A 21723-nucleotide genomic window follows, 5' to 3' on the forward strand; every position below is an offset into this window, starting at 1 on the left:
TCTCTGAATTATGAAGATGAAAAATTAATGAAGGAAATATTGTAAATGATGAAAGGAATTTAACCAGTTTTGATAATTTTTATCATTTATATATACTATTGTACATTTGTTTGATGGACCTTATTCTTTTCTCTTTAAAAAACTACAGTTAAAATATTTCATAAGATAAGACTGCTGTTCTTACCATTTGTTTCTGTTGTCCATCCTTTCCCATCCATCTTCCTGAAGAGAGCCGATCCACGTGATCCTGATCTAGAACACACAGTGATGCCAGAGCAAGCCATAACTGTTCAAGAAAAAGACAGACAGACATGAATGAATACTAAATAGGGGAAAGGGTATGTTCATGTCATGTACTTTTACCATTCAGCAGAAAAGATCTGAAAATCCCCCTTTTCACTGACAAGAAGAAAGGAGGTAAGAACTCACTGCAGAACTCTGATTTTTGTTTTTGTTTATTTTTTGGGCTTCAACAGTAGCTGAATATTATATCTCATTTCCATTCTGGAGCTTACAAGAGTGCATATCTATAGGGAAACAAGCAACTTTACCTCAAAAATGAACTTATTCCATATTTGTATGTAAACAAAGGTCAATATTTCCCTATATATTCATTTAATGTTTACTATTCAAATGGTTATATGTCCTCTACATGTTTTTCTATAACGACATGATTTGTTTAAAAAGGACAATTCCTGAAAAGTATAGCATCCAGTTTGCTGAACCTTGCATAGCACCTAGTACAGTACCATGCTCAATAAGGCATTTTAATAATGTTACAACAAGATCAGATACATTTTTGCATCTCTTATAGCATCTTGTACTGTGCCTCAATAAGTTTTGTCATTTAATGAAAATTCAGGAATCATTTCACACAAGCTTTTCTATATTTTGCTTCTAGAAAAAGTTTATACTTTCAATTTGAAGTAATGGTGAAAAAAATGGATTTTGAATTGTATTATTATTATTATTAGCATAATAGTATGTAATATATAATATTATATATAAAATATAATATACAATATATACTATTAGCATAATAGTATTATATATGTATGAATGCTATATATATACATGGCATAATATTATTAAATAATATTCAAATTAAGGTCTAAGGAAAAAATAAAGGAAGCATACAATATATTGTAGAAAGTTATCTTTGCACACAATTAAAATAAAAAAGTTTGTGGTTCTAATGAGTATGCTGAAATCCTCTAGAAAATACATATATATGAGAACCTCATTTCTTATGATTCTTGATAAATGAAAGAAATTTTTTCCCCTCCTCCTTTTCTGTTTTTAGAATAATTACTTTCTTTATACATATGATGTTTTAATGTTTATAAGGAACTTTTCTAGGCCATGAGTCTGTGAAGCAGGTAGTGGAAGTAATATTATTTCCATCTTTTACAATAAAAGAAAACAAATGTCAAACAGTAATGATTTGTCTGTAGTCTCAAGGCTGATAAGTGAGTGGAGCTAGGAACCAAATCCAGGATTTCCTGACCCAGTGCTTTCTATACTCGCCAAATCATCCTAACTCACTTATCCCACCCAAAAAGAAAAAAAAAAAAAGTTGTTTTTAAGTCTATGTAATATAAAGAATCAGTATAATTTCAGCATTACTTACTTACTTGACATTTTCTTCTCATTAAAAGAAGATAGGTAGAAATGAAGCACACAGCTTTGAAAATGCAGCCAAACTTCCTCAAAACAAGATACTTAGGAGGGGCATGTTTTAGGATATGGGATAGTAACACCAATAACTGCCTCTGAGGTTCAGCACATGTTTAGCCACTGTCTGCTATGAATTGAAGTTAAACAGAAATTTTGGATATGGAGAATGAAAATTTTATGAATTCAAATGAATGATTCTCTTCCTCTTTCAGTTACAACCTCTTTTTAATGCTGTCTCACTACTACCTCTCCACTACTCTTGTAATTTTTCTAGAATATCTATGTTAAAGAAAAATAAGGAAACCAAAAAAGACTAAATATTTGCCATCTGAAATAGCCATATTTAAGACAATGACTCAATTTAAATAATTAAATTAAATAATATTCACATTCAACATCCAGCCATTCTGGAGAATGATTTGGAACTATGCTCAAAAAGTTATCAAACTGTGCATTGCTACTGGGCTTATATCCCAAAGAGATCTTAAAGAAGGGAAAGGGACCTATATGTGCAAGAATGTTTGTGGCAGCCCTCTTTGTAGTGGCCAGAAACTGGAAATTGAGTGGATGTCCATCAACTGGAGAATGGCTGAATAAATTGTAGTATATGAATATTATGGAATATTATTGTTCTGTAAGAAATGACCAACAGGATGATTTCAGAGAGGCCTGGAGAGACTTATATGAACTGATGCTGAGTGAAATGAGCAGGATCAGGAGATCATTACATACTTCAATATCAATACTGTATGATGATCAATTCTGATGGATGTAGCCCTCTTCAACAATGAGATGAACGAAATCAGTTCCAATAGAGCAGTAATGAACTGAACCACCTACACCCAGCAAAAGAACTCTGGGAGTTGACTATGAACCACTACATAGAATTCCCAATCCCTCTATTTTTGTCTGCCTGAATTTTTGATTTCCTTCACAGGCTAATTTCAAAGTCCGATTCTTTTTGTATAGCAAAATAACTGTTGGACACGGATACATATATTGTATTTAATTTATACTTTAACATATGTAACACGTATCAGTCAACCTGCCATCTGGGGGAGGAGGAGTGGAGGGAAGGAGGGGAAAAATTGGAACAAAAAGCTTGGCAATTGTCAGTGCTGTAAACTTACCCATGCATGCTTGTAAATAAAAAGCTATAGTAAAAAAATTAATAAAAATGATATTCGCATTCAAAATTTAATATTTAAAAATATTAAATGTTTACTTCTAACATGCTGTATATTGGGGGAAATGCAAATTTAGATAAGGCATGTTGCCTGCTTCCATGGAATGTACATATCAAACAGACAGTAGGATACTGGCTACTCAAGAAATTTTTATTAAAAAAACAGGGATACTGTCTACTAGAATTAAGTATAAAACTCAAAAGTAAGTACTGCTAATTGTGATAACCAAGCATTACAGAAAAATGCCTAATTAAAAAAAATTAGTATCAATTTTTGATAAAAAACCCATCATGTACATATAGCTAGAAAAAAAGAAACAAAATAGTTGTAATCTTGAACTATGACTCTATAATATTCATACTGATGCCACAATTAGAAATAAACCTAGTTCAATATATACCTTGAGCTAGTAATGAAGCATTCATGTTCCCCCCAAAATTTTAAACATTTAAAAAGACTTTGATTAGGTAAAATCTGGTCCAAATCTAACACCCAAAAAGTATATACTATGATGGAAATAGATCCAATAATAATGACAACTCCTCTTTATCATCAAAACCCATACTAATAATAGAATTTTAAAGTTTACAACCCTGTGACATTTACAGATGAGGAAAAGGAAGCTGAGAAGTTATATGATTTGTTCATGATTGTACATGGAAAGAGGCTGCCCAAGCTCAGGCTTTGAAAAGAAGTCTCTAGACTATAAGTTCAGCCTTTTCTCTACTATATCATAATTGCCTCTCAAATGGGGAAAAAAAAACAACAAAAAAACCAAACCAAAACCAAAACCCAGGAGCAACAACAACAAATAAAACCAAAACAAGTTTTACCCTGGTTGTTGCAATACATCTCACTGGAGATCTATATTCTTCTTCCATTTTTGTCAAGGCAATGATGGTTTCTGCAATGGCATTTTTGGTAACACGAGACCATGCTTCAGATAGATGACCCTATTGAATAGGATAAGATATTTTTTTGGAGAAAGCCAGATACAAACAGATTAGCTTAGTCATGGTGGTTAAGTAACAGCAAAGTAAATTATCTTGAATCAAGTTATCTCTTTTGAATATAATTAACTACTGACACTGTACATGCTATATAGGTAAGAGATCAAGGGGCAAGGATTTCTTTTAAAATAATCTATAGTCTCACCCAAGAGCAGTAAAAAAAAAAAAAATTCAGTTTTATTTCTCTTCCTCCTAATGATGTCATAGGTATTTCTTTGTAGACATAGATATAGAATAGAAACACTAAGCCAGACATGCTTCAGAAAATGCATTTTGAGAAAACTTAATAAGTCACTTGTAGCTTGTTAACTATCTTAAAAGCACTTCTGATGAAAAGCCCCTTTGGGACTAAGGATCTATATGTATTTAAAATTTTTCTCAAGAATAAAAAAACAAACAAAAAAAAAAAACCAAAAAAAAACCAAACCCAACTTGCTGCCATCAATCTAAATTGTTCTATCTCAGTTCTAAATTGTTTCTATCTCATGAGTACTCTGAAAACATCCCATTCTACCAAAGCAAAGAAGGCAAGATATTTACAGTATTTAGAAGAGAAGGCTAATAAAAATGCACCTTCTACCAGAATGAAATGCCCCTCCTCATCTTACCCAATCCCCACTTAATTGCCTCTAGATCTGTAAAGTTTCCTAGTCTAGAGCAAATCTCTTTTTTAATTCATTCATTTAATCATGTAATGTCTAGTAACATTTGTTGTACTGACAAGTTACTTATTGCTTGAATTGTTTAATTTTTCACAATTATACTTTGTTTTCCCAAGACTATAAGCTCTTTGAGAATAGGGACCATGTCTTATTTCTCTTTTTTTGATGAGTAGTACCCTTTACACAGAGTAGCCACTCAATTGATATTTAATTGGCTCATATGTAGATAATGTTAAGGTTAAGATACTTTCTCAATTGGCTTATTATACACCTGGTATTCAGAGTAGTGAACCATTGCTAAATCAGTTTTCAGAAACTAACAGCCTGAAGTATTTCTCTATTCTGATTATAAGCAGCAACTGATAAAAATCAATTCAAAGCATGAGAATGATCTTTAATAAAGCAGTCATCTACATGGCAGGCTGAATTAAGTTCTTAATAGATTGCAGCTGCTGAGAGTAATAACAGAAAAAATGGGTCAATCAACTAATATACTGCATTGGCTTTTTTTATTCATTTGTTAATTCACTCAACTAAGTGCTTATTTAGGCACCACAATGTATAGTATATTATGATAGACACTGGAAAAGATACAAAGTAAATATGTGTATCAATTGTATCAAACATGTATCAATCAATATAGTATCAATTAAAGATAAGAAATGATGAATCTCATGAAATGGTCTTTACTATTGACAAGAGAGTTATAGTAATGTGTAATATTGTATAGTATTACAGAGAGAAAGATTGCTATTCAACTTTGCCTCTCCACTAAACTACATGAACTCAGGAGTTTAAACCATCACCAGGGATTTGGCTTCCACTATTGTACTCTGTGAACATTAGCTATGTGATGGACTATGCCACCGAACATAGCCTATGTTAACTTCCCAACATACTCTGAATGCAAAATTAACTATTGGGCAAAGATCAAGTTTCTTTAGGTCACTATTAATCATCATCTTCTCTCCCTTGATATCTTTGCCAGGGCACAGCACATAGTTCTGAGAGTTGAGGTAGATAAACAGCATGTGCCACAATGAAAGTTTAAAAGTGCATCATAATTAGAAATAATGTCTTATATGACAGAGTATTGTTTTTAAAATCAGGAGAGTTCTAAATCCTTTTAGACTTTTTTCTTTTCACAATTTGGATAAAGATAATATTCTGTTGGTTTAAACTTAAATACTTATTATGTTGAAAGAAGTTCTGCAGAGATATATGAAGTGATTTGATAACTTTACAACCCTTATAATTCTAAAAGCAGCTTCATTTAAATATCTCAAAGAATTCTCACAGAAGGAATGAATTTAATATTAACCACAAGCACATCACATTTGATATATGGAAATATTGACACCTTGAGGAATACATGAAGCTAGTTAGTTATAATGTGGAAAGCAGAGAAATACTGTCACTAATGAAATGACATATAGTTTGATGTACTGGAGCAGTAACATTTAGCAGCATATTATGAAAACACTTAAATTTATTGTAACATGCAAAAGAAATATCACTACAAGGCTGACCTCTTCCTCAAAATTCTGCAAAATATATTCTTTATTTTGGCTTATCATAGTATAGTCTCTTCATAGATTACAGTCTCACCAATAGCATTCTCAGAGAATAGAAACTTACTGCAGCCATGTCCTTTATAAGTTTAATAATGATCTCTGAAATCTGGGTGGGTGTTGAGCCCTTCATCCACCAATGACTTTCACCTCGTCGAATATAACTACATAAGATAATTAATTAAAAAAATTACGTCACAACAATGCAGGTCATCATAAATGACTAAAATTTCCAAAGAGTTAAGGTTTCATTATTCAACTTAAGAATTAATTTAGAAATTTGTTTGTACATTGCTTATTTTGGAATACATGTATTCAGCACAGAAATAGACAGAATATTTCATTTGGCAGGGGTGAAGACAGTCTGTTAAGTTCTAGATTTCGAAGCAGAAAACTGATTTATGATATTATTAAACCCTCTGGACCTGAGTTTCCCCATCTATAAAATGACTTTTAGGTATAAGATGTTAAGGATCTTATTTCAAAAAAAGATTTTAAATATAGCTCTATTTAGAGTACTGAGAAAACTTAGCATATAATTAATTTCATTAATTCTCATATTATCCTTATAAAAATGATAGTGTTAACTGGCAAGCAAATTTTCAAGATATGAAACTTAAAAGAAGGGAAAAGTGATTTATCTAAGAAAAATGAGTAAATCAATTATATGAATATAGATCACTGAATTACAGAACAACAGAACTGGAAAAGACCTAAAGGGATGTCTAGTTTTCAATTTGCCTGAAATCAAATATTTAGTTCTTTAACTAGAAACTAGGTGTACTTTGAATTCCCAAATAGAGGGTCACTTTGCTCATTGGCTTAAGATTTAAATAACTCACACCAACCTGGAATTGAAAATCATTGGAAGGGTAACTGTTGTAACTCCTTTCCCTGCAGCAGTACCAGCTGTTCCTGTGATGGTAGTTCCTTTGGCCTTTAACTGAACTGTGAGAGCTTTTGCTATACATCCCAAGAACATATCCAAGATGCCTAATTTATTCCAGTCTCCTTTTTCTGTTGAATGAATTATATCACTAATATCAGCTGGTGGAAGAGACTTCACGCCTATGATGCTGGCCAGGCGATTAGGGGTCACTTCAGGCAAAACCCGCCTTAGCAAAGAAGTCACCTAGTAGCAAAAATCATAAAAGAGCAATTCAAAGCTATATGCATCAGAGGAGGTACCTTCACTACTGAGTTGTGAAATGACATTTTCTTTACTATAGATGGCATGTTACCATGCTTCAATAAACTTAAATCGAAAGCTAATGTTATAAAATTTTTGAATTTTCACTTTCTTAAAGGTACATTGTTATTACTACAAAAGTTTTAAGAATAAAAGGTGGATTTCCTAAATAGTCATTACCAATAGTTATTTCTTAATTGGTCCAACATACCATGAAAAACATGTCCTTTTGTGACAGGATTAAAATAGACTTATGTATCAAATTAGCATGGGCACAACAGAATATACTTTGCTTTTTCAAAGCCTCAATTTTGTCATGAAAGCATGAAATTAAAATATGAGCAAAAAGCCTTAATATAATTTCTTTAGAGCAATGTAGTTGAATGAATTGTTACCTGTCTCTGCACTCTAGGAGAGGCTGTATGTAGCAACGAAAAGAGATCCTGAAGCAGAGTTAGTTGCTGAGCAAGGTACTGTCGGCCCACATTAGATCCACTCAATGCTAGGACCATGGAGAGCAGTTCAAAGCAATATGCATCAGAGGAGGCATCTTCATCATTGGGCTGAGAATTAGCATTCTCCTTGCTAGAAATTGCATGTTCCCATTCTTCACGGACTCGAGTAGCTTCCATTCTAATGGCTTGGACTATATGGGCACATACCTATATCAGCCAAAAATAAAAAACAAAAACCAAACCACACTTTTAGGATAATGTACACTCTATAAATACAAGAATAAGAACTGGTGCTACATTTCACTCAATTCATTTGTGCCAAATGATACTTTACTATATATATCCCATAATTTTTATAGTAATTACTATCTCAGCTGTAGAAAATAATTTTGAATATTAAGATTTTCTTTACTTTGTGCACTTTGATATATCAAGATTACAAATTTTAAATTTAAGTAAAGCACTAATGGGATTTTAATGCTTTCATTTTGAGGTAATGGCCACTTAAAATTTTTACTGATATCTTTTATTTTTACACAGCTTCACTTCTACATCTATCCATTCCATACCCAGAAAGCCATACCTTGCCATGAATAAAAAAAGAGAGAAAAAAAATTAAAGCAGCTTAGCAAGACTAACAGATCAACTGAATCTGAAAACATATGCAATATTCCACATTCTACTAGAGTTCCCTATTTCCACAATGGAGGAAAATTCATTTTCTTTTACATTTTTCAGGAATCAACTTGGTCATTATAATCACACACCTTTCAGTTTTAATATTTTTTTTTCCTCACTTCTCCTGATATTATTGTAATGATTGTGTATCTTATTTTCCTGAAGCACTTAAGTCTCCTTATCAGTTTCTATCTTCTTTCAAATCTCAGTTAAATTCCTGATCAGATGATCAGTGGAATTTTTGTTTGTTCATTTTATCAAGGTGCTTCAACAATATGGGCAATATTAAGCTGGCAATTTCTATTCTTAACTATTTTCTTTCCTTTTTTTTTAATAGCTTTTTATTTACAAGATATATGCATGGGTAATTTTTCAACATTGACAATTGCAAAATCTTTTGTTCCAACTTTTCCTCTCCTTCTCCCCACCCCTTCCCACTAATGGAAGGTTGACCAATACATGTTCTTTTTTTTTTTTTTTTTTTTTTTAAATTAATTTTATAATTATAACATTTTTTTGACAGTACATATGTATAGGTAATTTTTTTTTTTTTACAACATTATCTCTTGTACTCCCTTCTGTTACAAAATTTTCCCCTCCTTCCCTCCACCCTCTCTCCTAGATGGCAGCCATTCCCATACATATTAAATGTCTTATAGTATATCCTAGGTACAATATATATGTGCAGAACCGAATTTTGTTGTTGTTGTTGCAAAGGAAGAATTGTATTCGGAAGGTAAAAATAATCTGGGAAGAAAAACAAAAAAAAAATGCTAACAGTTTACACTCATTTCCCAGTCCAATACATGTTCTTAACTATTTTCTTAAATATAAAAAGCAATGAAGTTTTAAATTTATTAGCAATGATGGTATATGGTAGCCTCAAATGTAAAACAGAGGTTAAATAGGAAATGTATTCTGCAAAAGTTTTTTATTTGAAAAAGAAAAATTCTATCTTTCTCAAATCATTTCTCAAGTACTTTTCAAATGCTCCTATTTTTTCACCTATGAGAAGGTTAGAATAGATGGCTTCTGAGGTTCTTTCCAGCACTAGTTCTATGATCTTATGATTTTCTTGGATACTCTTAGCTCCTTTGTTCTCTCCTGGTTCTCTTCCAAACCCATCTTCGCTGCTCATTTAAGATTCTTATCTATGTCTTGCCCAACAACTGTGGGTTTTTTCAAAGCTCCTTCCTAGGTCTGCTTTTCTTCTTTCTTTTGATGATTTCATTTGTTTATGTGGGTTCAATTATCATCTCTACGCAGAATGATCTATATAGTTCTAGCTTCTCTCTTAAGCAATAATCTAACATGGTTTACTATATATAGCCCCAGTAAAATATAAGGTCTTTTAAGGCAAGGACTATTTTTTCATTTTGTTTTTTTATATCTATAGCACCTAACAAGGGAGGTTAAGAACACAGTAAGTGTTTAATAAATGGTTGCTGGATGGATTATTCCCTTTACTTGTTTAACAGAGTGCCCAGCACATTAACAGACACTTAATATATGTTTACTGACTGAATGGTTTAGTGCTAAACTCTTTTTAAAAACAGTCTATATTTGATACCTCCACTTTTTTCATTTCCCATTGTTTCACTAGCTCCATTATTTCACTAGTGTTCACTTGCTTTTTGCTGAAAGGTTTTTTTTTTACTTATAAACAGGTTTATAGGGCTTCAGCTAAGAAGGGAATGCTGAACATTTAACTTGGCTAATTAAGCTATTACTCTTGTAATTCAATTGAGTAAACCAACCTGCTTTTGCAAATTTGTTAGCTTACTCCTACTGAATATGATTCCAACCATGTGTTCTTTCAGATCAGCATCTGATGTTGCCTTTACGCAGGAAAAAAAACACAAAAAAACCAGAAATTATTCAAAATGGATTAATTTGACATTTCAAATTATTTTCAATAAGAAAATTAGTGAATTATCAAAAAAAAAAAGCACAGTGATTTCAAATGGAAGCAGGTAAGAAATCAGAGAGATAGATTCTGAGTTATTTTGTTTTGTTCTCTAAAAGTTGTGAAAAATCAAGAAGAGATAAAATGTCCCAAGCTTTAAAAAATTTTTTTTTCTTCCCCAAAATTATGCCCAGGGCTATCACAGAAGCTCAAGACCAGAATAGTATACTGTAGAGATTAGATATTATTTTTGATCAGGAAGCCTTTTATAACTGCTTCATCTAATTAATTCTTTTCCATCTATGAAGTCCAATCTTTAGAACATTTTATTTCAGACAACCTGACAATAGAGAGAGAACTTGGCACTTGGAACTGGGAAGGTCTAGCTTTAAATTCTTGTCTCAGACATTAATAACTTTTATGACCCATGGGAGGACTTTAATCACTTTATGCTTTAGGCAAATCCTTAGGCCTCATTTAACTTCTCAGTTCTGAAACACTTCCATTCCAGGAACTCCCCATGTAACAAAAGCACAGATTTTCATGTATCACTTATTTAATTATTTAATTGTATTTTATATTGTATTTGTTTTTTGTAAACACTTCAGTTTATGAACGAACATTGTAACATAAGCTCTATGAAGGCTAACATTTTCTTATTTTTGAAAATCTTATTTTCTAGGCTGCTTAGATCTTTTCCATCCCTTCAGACCTAATCCCTGACTAGATGTAATTAGTCCTAATTGTATGAAACAGTGCTTGCATTCAGCCATTCTTTATTTCAGGATAGGATTTTTGTAACAGTCTCTTAATTTGTCTTTTTGATTTCAGGTAGGACCTTCCTTCCCTACTGAAATAATCTTCCTAATGCACAAATCTGATGCATCAAATCACTCCCTTCTTAAGCCTTGAGTGGCCTTCTTATGGCCTTCAAGATAAATTATAAACTTCACCTATTTTGAAAGGTCTACTCTAATTCAACTGTAAATTTTCTTTCATGTATTCTATATATCCCAGACTAATGGCATACAAGTTTTTATCTGATTTTATCTTGCTTCTTCTATCTCTCTATATTTGCAACAGTCTATACCTCAAAACTGCCTCTTCCACGAAATACTGTTTGATCCTCCAAGTTGGAAGTGCCTTATCCATCCATCCATCCATCCATCCATCCATCCATCCATCCATCCATCCATCCATCCAATAAAGTTCCCCTATTAGCATGAAAACTAAAGGCAGAGACTATATCACTTTTCATCTTTGCCTCCTTGGTGCTTAGAGCCTTGCAGGTTTTCTGTTGGCCTGAACTGGATACATTTAAATTTTTAAAATCTCCTCTTGGCTTTTCATTTTATATAGGGAGGAAATGGATGAGCATATTAATTTAAAGTGAACCAGTAAATTATATAGTTTTACACATTTTTTGAATTAAGGAGAGCAAATCAAGATAAATATACTTTTTAGATAAAGCAAATTTTGCATCAATTCAAAATACGACTAACTCCCCCTGCCTTCCCCCGCCCCCGTTTTTGTTGCTACATTTCATTTCTATTATAAGAAAAATATAATTCTTGTAAAAGATACATAGAAAGTTTGTATAACATGATTTAAAAATATATGAAGAGAGTCAGGATAATACATTCTAATGTAGGGAAAAGCTAAAAAAATTGATCAAACTGAAATAAGAGTAAAGTGGGAAAAGAAAGAAAAAGAAAGAAAGATTTGAAGAATATAACTAAATACATTGTGTACTTTTTCCTCTCCTTCAGGTGAAGACAGAAGTGTTTTTTCCTCTTGTTCTGGTGTAGGTTCAGCATCTCCTGAAATAAGTTTTCCAAATACCTGACGGGAATGAAAGAAATATTAGAAATTACTATAAAAAACAAGAAACCTGTTTGGAGATTATACTATCAAATCTGTTATGCCATAAGAATTACACTATTTAGAATTCTAATGTAAAATATTATCAAATAGCTACAAAAGTTTCCAAATAGACATGTATTCTTTTTTACCTTCTATTCAGAAGTCACCTTGCTGGCTGTTCACAGTCTTTCTTTTTCTTTTTTCCTTTTTTTCCCCTCAATAGTATTTTATTTTTCCAAATACTTGTGAATATAGTCTTCAACATTGATTTTTGTAAGACTCTGTGTTCCAAATTTTTCTCCCTCCCTCCTCCCTTCCCTAAGAAAGCAAGTAATTGATATATGTTAAATATGTCTACAGCTTTTCCTAAAAGATTATCTAAAGATCTGGAGCTACTACTTTCTGAATGAAGATGATTCCTGAGAATGATTTTTTTTATTCCTGATCTCTCCTTCAGGCTCTTGATTTGCATCTCTTCCTGCCTACAACTTTAGGGATATAACCGGAATTATTAATTGTAACTCATATTCAATATATGCAAAACCAAACTTCATGTTTCCCCCTTTCTTCTGATTCTATTTTAATCAGTGGCATGACAATTCATACATTTTTGAAAAATTTGAAACTATGATACTACTTCTGACTCTCTCCTCTCACCTTATAAGAATGAAGCATCTATATTCAATAAGTTATGGCAGCCTGGAAATTCTGCTGAGCATACATTGACCAAGGACAAAGTTAATCCTGAATCCCTATGTCCCAGAGAAGAATTTACTAAGCACCATAATCTCTAAATCAAGCTGTTTAATACAAAAGGGATACTTCTGGGATGGCTCTAGCCTTGTAGGCTGCTTTAAGAGTAATTCCATGTTGAGTTTAGGGAGCAAACCTCTTAGAGATAAAGTGAAATGGATGGACATCTTTACTTTGAAATAGAAGAAGATCTTCTACATGAGACTTATGGCTGGAGAAACAATAGGAGCTTAGACTCACATTATCGAGGAACAGAATACCTGTATTTTGTTTTATACTATCAATATGAATTATTCAGACCATGCAGGTCCAATGGAGGCAGAATGGGAAGTGAAAGAAGAGACCACAAAAGTTTGTCTTCTAGGAGGAATCTAAACTACAGGATGCTACTTCAAGGCTGGAGGGGACTGGGTAGGGCCATGTGGAAAAGAGGGATGCCAAGGTGTTAAGCTGTATTGGGGCAAATTTTGAATTACTATGACTCTCTTAAGTGTTATGGGTATGTTTATGAATTCCTAAAAATCCATTACACTTCTTTGCATATATTATGATCAGAAATAAAGGTAGATTGCTATCTGATCTGCACCTATTACCTTGAGTGTATATATAGGAGCTGGAGTCCCTATATTCACACTTGTGAACTCAAGACACCAGCTATGCATGAACTACATACAGCTTTTCCAAGGTAAACACACCAGAAGGGAGCAAAAGAATCAAGAGTCTGATTAGTTCCCAAGACTAGAAACAGTTCATATAAACTGACAGTTTGGAGGGAACAAAAAAGACATGAGTTATAACTATTTAGTATTCATTCATTTGTATATATACTGAATACACAGGAAGCTCCTTGAGCTGCAAAAGTTTGTCCTGAGCTCTCTTCTCTTTCCTCTTAATATCTAGATAACCTCATTCAGATCCTGTCTGTATGCACAGAGATTTATAAATACAGCTTTAGTGTCTCTTCTACAGTATCTTGCCATTGCCAGTCTAGTGAATCCTGAAATAGATGTTGTATATGCATTCCAAATTCAGCATATTAAAGAATATATATAAAAGAAAACTCATTATCTTTCTTCCCAAATTTATTCCTTTTTCAAAATTCTATTTCTTTTAAAGGTACTCCTAATTCTCTAGTCTATGAAGTTTGGCCCCTTGGAGTCATGTTTGACTTTTTATTCTCTCACCTCATGTATTGATTCAGTTCTTAAATCCTGTTGTACCTAGTTCTACAATATTTTTCACATCTATTTCCTTCTTTCCATTCACAAGGCCACTACCCCAGTTCTGGCCCTAATCATCTCTAGTCTAAAGTTTTACAATAACCTCCTTGGTCTCCTTGGATTTTCTTTATAATCTCTAATTTGTTTTCAACATAGATGCCAAAGTGATATTTATAAGTTATAGAACTACTCATTTCCTCCAAGAGGTTACACCACAAAGCTTTTCCTGATCTTTCCCAGTTCCTTCTCTCCCTGTTTGTTTTACTTTATATTAATATGTGTATACTTATTATGCTACAGAGTAGGCACTTCATGCTGACTGATTATTGCAATCAAGGACATGAGGCAATGATAACGTACCTGGGAAGTAATAAGTCTGAACACTCGTAGAGTCTCTGCTTCACAGTTTCTTTGCTGGGCCACACTAGCTGAGATCTGACCTGCAATTTTAGTGCTTTCACCATCTTTCCAGCCCAGGACTTTAACTTGTCGAACTCTCAATGTGTTCTCTGGGCCCTTTAATTCAATTTTTACAATGTGGTTATCCCCACCTGGAAGTTCACTTGTTACCCAACCAATGTGTCTGGAATCTAGGTCAACCTGAAGGCAGAGAACAGAGATATGACTGAAATAAGTCAGACCTAGAAATATGTGTGTAAGTTGTCCAGGGGCTACCATTGAAAGTAATTACAATTCCAAGTAGAATACATGAAACACATAAAATCAGTAAAGCATTGCATATGATAGTAAACTGTCAATAACTATTTTGTGATTTAACTTGACATTTCTACCAATACTATTTAATTAGTATTTTCAATTCTCATAAGAATAATGACTAAAAACTAAGATAATATTACTTAACTTGGAGCATTTTCTTAAGATTCATAATATTTAGCACCCAATCTAGATGATTTATTACTATTGTTTGTTCATTTTAGAACTAGCCTACATTATTTTGCTATGTAAAAAAGAAAAAAAAACTGATCAACTTTTTATACAGTGAGATGGCATGATAGACAAAATGCTGAATTTTGTGTCTGGAAGACTTGAGTTCAAATGCTTCAGATACATACTACATGACCTTGAGACCCTGAGAAAACCAATTATCCTCTGTTTATTTCAGTTTCCTCATTTTTAAAATGGGGAAAACAATGACATTTTACTCACAAGGTTGTTGTAATGATCAAATGAAATGCCATATATAACATGTATATAATGCCACCTATTATTATAAAGTCACATAGAAACAGGATTATAAAATTATAAAATCTTAAAAGAGGGGAATCACAAATGCGTCTCTCTATTATCTATTTATCTACATACCCAAATACTCAAATTATGAATTCTATCCACAGCATTCACTGCAAATGATCATGAAATACCATAATTCCTCTCTTAAGTGATAGGAAACTAACTATTCTGGAGCAGCTAATTTCTTTTTCTTTCTTTTCTTTTCCTTCCTTCCTTTTTTTTTTTTTTTTTTTTTTTTTGACAAACCCTAATTGTTAGAAAGGAGAAGCTAGATGACACAGTGAATGAAGTGCTAGGCCTGGAGTCAGGAAGACTCATCTTTGTGAGTTCAAATTCTGCCTCAAACGCTAGCTATATGACCTTGGGCAAGTCACTTAATCCTATTTACCTCAGTTTCCTCTTCTTTTGGAGAAAAAAAATCAAAACTCACATGAGGTAATGAAAAGTTGATCATGATGAAAAAATGACTGATTTTTTAAAAGTTTTTCATCATCTTGAGTTTAAATCTTTCCTATAATTTTGACAAAATTTCATTTCTGTAAGAAGAATGACCTAAAATTATGAAAAATGTTTCTGATTTCTGAAGTTGTTATTTTTACAGATATAGTTTCTAGTATTGAAGTGAGATGTGCACAAATAATACATTAAATCTGGCTACCTGGAACTCAAGACATGTTTTCCTATAGAAATAATTATAAAACAGCTATGTTTTCATGTTAGCTTACAAAATTTATTTATATATTTATTTTTGTAGCAGATTTTGAGGACCTAACAACTTTTTCAGGCAGAAGATGATAGTTGGAAAAGCAGTTTCCTGGGAAGTTCAGTACTCAGGAAGTAATGACAATAAGTAGACTATTGGAAAATTGGGAATGGTTGCCTGGATTAGAACTCATCAGTATAAAGGTGCCCTTCAAGTTCCTCTCACTTTATCATTTGTTAAATGGAAGAATTTCAAATACCTGTTTGATTCTGCACAGGTCTTCTACTGCTTTGCCAGCCAAGAAAGTCATTGAAGTCACTTTGTTCTGAAATGGACCAAAAACAGATATTTAAATGCAATTTTGATCATGTAATTTTGATATTCAAGAACTTTCAATGCTTTCCTATGGCCTACCATATTCCTCTGTCTCTTTCAATAACTTTGATCTTCTCCAAGTAATTATTGTACTTAGAACTTCTAATATATCATTTAACAATTGATAGTGCTATTTCTAATAAAAGTGTGCCCTTCTAAAATGTTTAAGTTAATCTTGACTTCTTTAATAACACTCTAAGACCCAGGAGAGCACAAAACCAGCTGTATACCTTCTGTTATGCCCCCAGAACACCTAGAAAAGTGAAGACCACAATAGAGCTAGTTTCCATCCTCATTGTTGAGATTTCTTTTTTTGTGCTTTTAAATGCATATATTCCTCAAAGTTTAGTACTTAGAACTCTCCTCTCCTCTGCCTGATAGTTTCTTCTTTGGAGAGATTCATCTGTTTATAGTTTCAACTATTACCTCCAGGCAGATTTCATAAACTAGCATCTCTCTAACTGCTTGATGGATATTTGTATTTAAGTAGCTGGTTATCTAGAACTCAATATGCCTATAATCAAATTTATCATCTCCCTGCTCCCCAAACTAGATTGTTATTTTAAGAGAACCATGTTAATTCAGAAATGGAAGGGGCTTTAAGATAAAGGCACTGAAGCCCAGTAAGGTAAAGGGAAAGAACTATTCTGTTTATGTTAGTGTTACCATTATTTCCATTGGAAGCATTATAAATGCTAGTTGCTGATTCTGTCATTTTTATCTACTCCTATCTTATCCCTTATATCACCAGTTTGTATTTCATTCTTGTCCCTAAGTTCCCAGCTCTCCCTTCCATCTCATTCCTACTGCTCTTATAACCTCATACCTTGATGATTTCAAAAGCCTGTTCACTCATTTCCTATTGTCCAATCTTTCTATGTTTTCATAGTGTATTATGTACACCAATTCTGGATGGATATTCCTCAAATATCATTTTCAAAATGTCATTCTTGTGCTAAAAAACTTAATTATCTCTACTGTTTACAAAACAAACACCAGCTGTTTAGCTCTGGATTTAAGGTTCTCCATAATCTGGCCTGAACCTATCTTCCCAGCTATATCAAATACTTTCATCTAGCCAAATTTTTCTTCTCATTGTTCCTCAAATATACTTTATGAAATTGCTCATTACTTCTATTTATTGAGACTACAGTCCCTGCTCTTATTTGCTTGTTTAAATTTTACCAATCCTTCAAGTCCTGACTCTATGTAAGCCTACCTATTACACCTTCTTCCCTGAATACTCTTTGGTGAATAATTTTCCTGACAATCCTATAACACTGAACTGTCATTAATCAATATATCTTACATCTACTTGCTAGTTATATGGTATTTTTATTGGTCTTATATAGTCATATCCTTTAAAAAAATTAATATTTACCTTGTTTAATTTTTATTACCTACATTTCTCAATGTTTTCTTTACTGTCCATCTTATACTTTTTCATTATTCTAATAAAACTTGTTATGAGATAGTAAGAATTGGTTGACTAATGACTATGCTATATACCACAGGAAGGTGACCTATGGTTATACTATAAATCAATACTGACCCAATTCAATAAGAAGTGAGTCATTTTCCTAGGAAGACAGTTCCAGTTGACATTATTTTAATAATCTCAGAACTATTAATCAAAGATTTCCTAGTAAATTTAATTTTTTTTAAATTTTTAATTTTAATTTTTTTTCTACCTGCTAAGAAACAAGATTTCCTATATAATATCATTTTTACTAAACCTGGACATTTCTATATAAGATTTTTCACCTATATAAAAACTAAATACAATAGTCAGAAACAAAAATAAATTTGTTTACCCCAAGGTCTCTTGAATTGTCTACATGAACAGAAACATAACGGGCATTGATTCCTTTTACACAATTGATTGTGATATTCTTAGTTTTGTTTTTATCCTCATCTCCTGACTCCCAAAAGGTTTCTGTTGAACCATCTGTCAAACTGCCAATCATGGCAGGTCTGCTTGATGTTTTTATGTCAACAATGCTGGTTAAGTCTTTTAAACATATTACTATACATGATTCCTATTAGAAAGAAACAAAAATCATTAGAATATTCAGAACAAAGCCCAATATGAAGATTTATAATAAAAGAAAAAAAGCTTAGACTAAGCTAGAATTAAATTGTCCAAGATCAATTCTGGTTTCTAGTTAACTATACTTTTGAAGGACATTATGATGAACATGAAAACCTACAATACTAAGAATGAAGAATTAAGAGCTTTAATTCCTCTTCGACAAGGGTCAACCAATAGTTTCCTAACAGTCTCCTTCAAAAGTCAAAGAGATATAGTAGAGTGATTAAGAAAGTGAAAGGGACCTTTTTTCTTCCAAATTAATGTTTTACATTAAATAATAGATAATAATTTCATTGCATTGTTATAAAAGCCCTATGAGCAATTAGAAAAAATTATAACTTACATTCACATGCATATACACCTTTCCTATGAAATGTACATTAGAATATAAAATTTTTACTTGTTATATAATCTATATTAATGTGTATATCTATTTATCTATCGATCTATTTATATCTAGAAAGTGACTCAAGCTTAGAGTAGTTAAGTACACATCTCTCCATTTAGCCACTGAAACCTCTCAAAGGAAGGTGTCACTTAACTATTATTGGATAGAACTGGAGTTTTGAAAATGATTTCTTACTACAGATCCGATAGTCTTTCTACTACTTTTTGTACAAATTGATAGTTCCTTAAAATTTAAAATCATACCTGACTCATAGCTTCAAAGCCGGATTGTATACTGATGCTAAAACTTTCTTCACTATCTCCATCATCTGATTTAGAAAGAATATTGTTAATATGATGAAAAACATTGCTCTGATGGAGGAACTGATGGTCTGATTGCTTGAATTTGAGACTCCAACATCTAAAGGATTATAAACAATACCAGATTATTCTTTATGACAGCTATTACAATGCCAAGAGAATCCTGAATTAGCACTATAAATATGTTTATGCAAATGTTAAATAACACAAAATTTAAAGTTCTAAATAAGCAAATAATGAAAAAGGCTAAGGAAAAAAATAGTTATTTATAATCATTGAGGAAAATATAACAGAAAATTTAGCTGGAGCAAGGATAAAGGGGAATTATAAGAAAAACAGAAAAATACAAGTATATTAAAAAATATAGAAATTGGGCATATGAAATTTGAGGCCATGTAAAGATTGAACTGAAATTTACACCTTGACTGGTGCTCCATTTATTATGATGACCTTGTACCTCTAACTAATCAACTTGATGATACTATTACTATTCAGAAGGATACAACAATAATTAGCTCCCAAATTCCTATGTGTGTGAAAGAATCTCTTGGAAAAGCATTTCCTAATTCTAAGCATTCATAATTGCTCTTTCACTCCTTGTTAATTTACCTACTTATTCAATCAGTCAAAAATTATATATTAAGTATTTTCTATATTTAAAAACACTAGGCTAATCACTGAGGAAACAGACAAAAACAAAATAGTTCCTGCCCTTAAAAAACTTGCATTCTATTGAGGGGAAATGTTGATAGATAAGTCAACACTATACAAATTCACATACATGTAAATGCCTGCATGTGTATATATATTTATATAGAGAAAGTAATAAGTTGAGTTGGGAACAGCCCCCTTTGGAGGAGGCACTTTAAAGGAGGAAAGAGCCCCTTCCAGGATTTGGAGTAGGAGACAATATTGTATGGAGAACAACAGGGGGCCTATTTGGCTGGAACACAACAAGAGAAGAAGTAATGTAACTTGATATAAAAAAATAGGGCCAGAGATTTTTTAGGGTTTTAAATATCAGAAGAATTGGTATTCTATTTTAGAGGCAATAGAAAGCCACAAAAGCTTCTTCAAAAGGCAAGGTGTGACATGATCAAATATAGTTTAGGAATATTATATTGGCAGCTATGTCTAAAACTCACCTATTTATATGCTGCATCTCCTCCAGGAGAATGTAAGCTCCTTGAAGGCAGGTATTGTTTTATGTACACATTATACATAATCTAGAGATGAGTTTATATATGTAAATACACACATAAATACAACATATATGAGTAAAATGTGTATCTCAGTAGAGATATACCTGTGAAAATCAACATATTTCTTTTTTTTTTTTTTTTTTTCATATCATATATTACAGTGGTTTTCAAACTTTTAAAATAAGGGGCCAGTTCACTGTCCCTCAGATTGTGGGAGCGCTGGACTATAGTAAAAACAAAAGCTCACACTCTGTCTCCGCCCCTCAGCCCATTTGCCATAACCGGGCAGGCCTAATAAACGCCCTCAGCAGGCAGCATCTGGCCCTCAGGCCTGGTCTAGCACAACACTTGTAAGACTCAATAAATATTTGTTTTTGGATGATGATACAATATTCCTTTTGCTTCTCCTATCACTGGACTATTTAAAAATGATGAAAGCCAAGTTATCCCCTCAGGTCTCTGTCCTCCACTGGTATAGTTTTAGCTCAAATTTGAGGTTTTTTATGGTGTTTTTAAACTATGAGTAATAAGAAAATAGATAGTAAACATAACAAAGAAGGAAAAATTTACAAAGTTTTAAGAAATCTCAGAAAAGTTGTCTTTTCTTATTGGTTTGATGAAATTGATTTGATGCCCCACTTTTTTTAGTTCCCCAATATATAGCTGTCGTCTCCGTTCTTAAGGGGTCTGACTAATTCCTCTAAATCTCTTAATCAGAGGAATGCTTTTCCTTAACATTCTCTTTATTCGACCCTATAGAGAAAGATGAAGGTGTCACAAGTGATGATGGAAGATTTGAGGGAATGGAAGGAAGAGGGGTGCCAAAAAAACCCCAAAACCCAAAAAACTTTAATAAAGAAATCTTTTAAATGTCATGAAAAAACTCTGTTGTCTTTTCAGAAAGAAGGCTATTTTGGATATATCAATAGACATGCTGGGGGGCAAGGATTCCGAGTTAAGGAGGGAAGCACAGAAGTATAGAACTAGAATTATAAAGGATCTCTGTAGTCAGCTAGCACAATCTTTTCATCTTATGATGAATAAACTAAGGTTAAGTGATTTTCCAGATCAGAGCTATGAACTGAACTTAGCTCTTCACAGATTAGAACTTTAGTTCTTGTCCCATTTTGGTCTGAAATATGAAACACCACCAGTTTATGAAGAGGGCTGGAAGAGCAGGATGAAGAGAAGGGATGTTTCTATGATCAATGTTGAAAGCAA

General features: G+C 32.5%; 1 protein-coding gene across 4 annotated transcripts in view; it reads right to left on the reverse strand.

Moving 5' to 3' along the window:
* Positions 1–21723, reverse strand: part of MYCBP2 (MYC binding protein 2) — a 288824-nt gene that overhangs the window by 13762 nt on the left and 253339 nt on the right. For 3 of the 4 annotated variants that reach the window (XM_074299302.1, XM_074299301.1, XM_074299300.1), the window contains 11 exons: positions 19244–19400; positions 18315–18539; positions 16385–16450; positions 14532–14771; positions 12079–12177; positions 10187–10267; positions 7692–7958; positions 6956–7239; positions 6175–6271; positions 3698–3817; positions 185–286 (listed from right to left, as the gene is read on the reverse strand). In XM_074299302.1, coding sequence (XP_074155403.1) covers positions 185–286; positions 3698–3817; positions 6175–6271; positions 6956–7239; positions 7692–7958; positions 10187–10267; positions 12079–12177; positions 14532–14771; positions 16385–16450; positions 18315–18539; positions 19244–19400 — 1738 coding nt within the window. The remainder of the gene's footprint in view (positions 1–184; positions 287–3697; positions 3818–6174; positions 6272–6955; positions 7240–7691; positions 7959–10186; positions 10268–12078; positions 12178–14531; positions 14772–16384; positions 16451–18314; positions 18540–19243; positions 19401–21723) is intronic. The other variant, XM_074299303.1, reaches the window with a different exon arrangement.

This window comes from Sminthopsis crassicaudata, chromosome 3 (genome assembly GCF_048593235.1).
Source record: "Sminthopsis crassicaudata isolate SCR6 chromosome 3, ASM4859323v1, whole genome shotgun sequence".
Classification (NCBI taxonomy): Eukaryota; Metazoa; Chordata; class Mammalia; order Dasyuromorphia; family Dasyuridae; genus Sminthopsis; species Sminthopsis crassicaudata.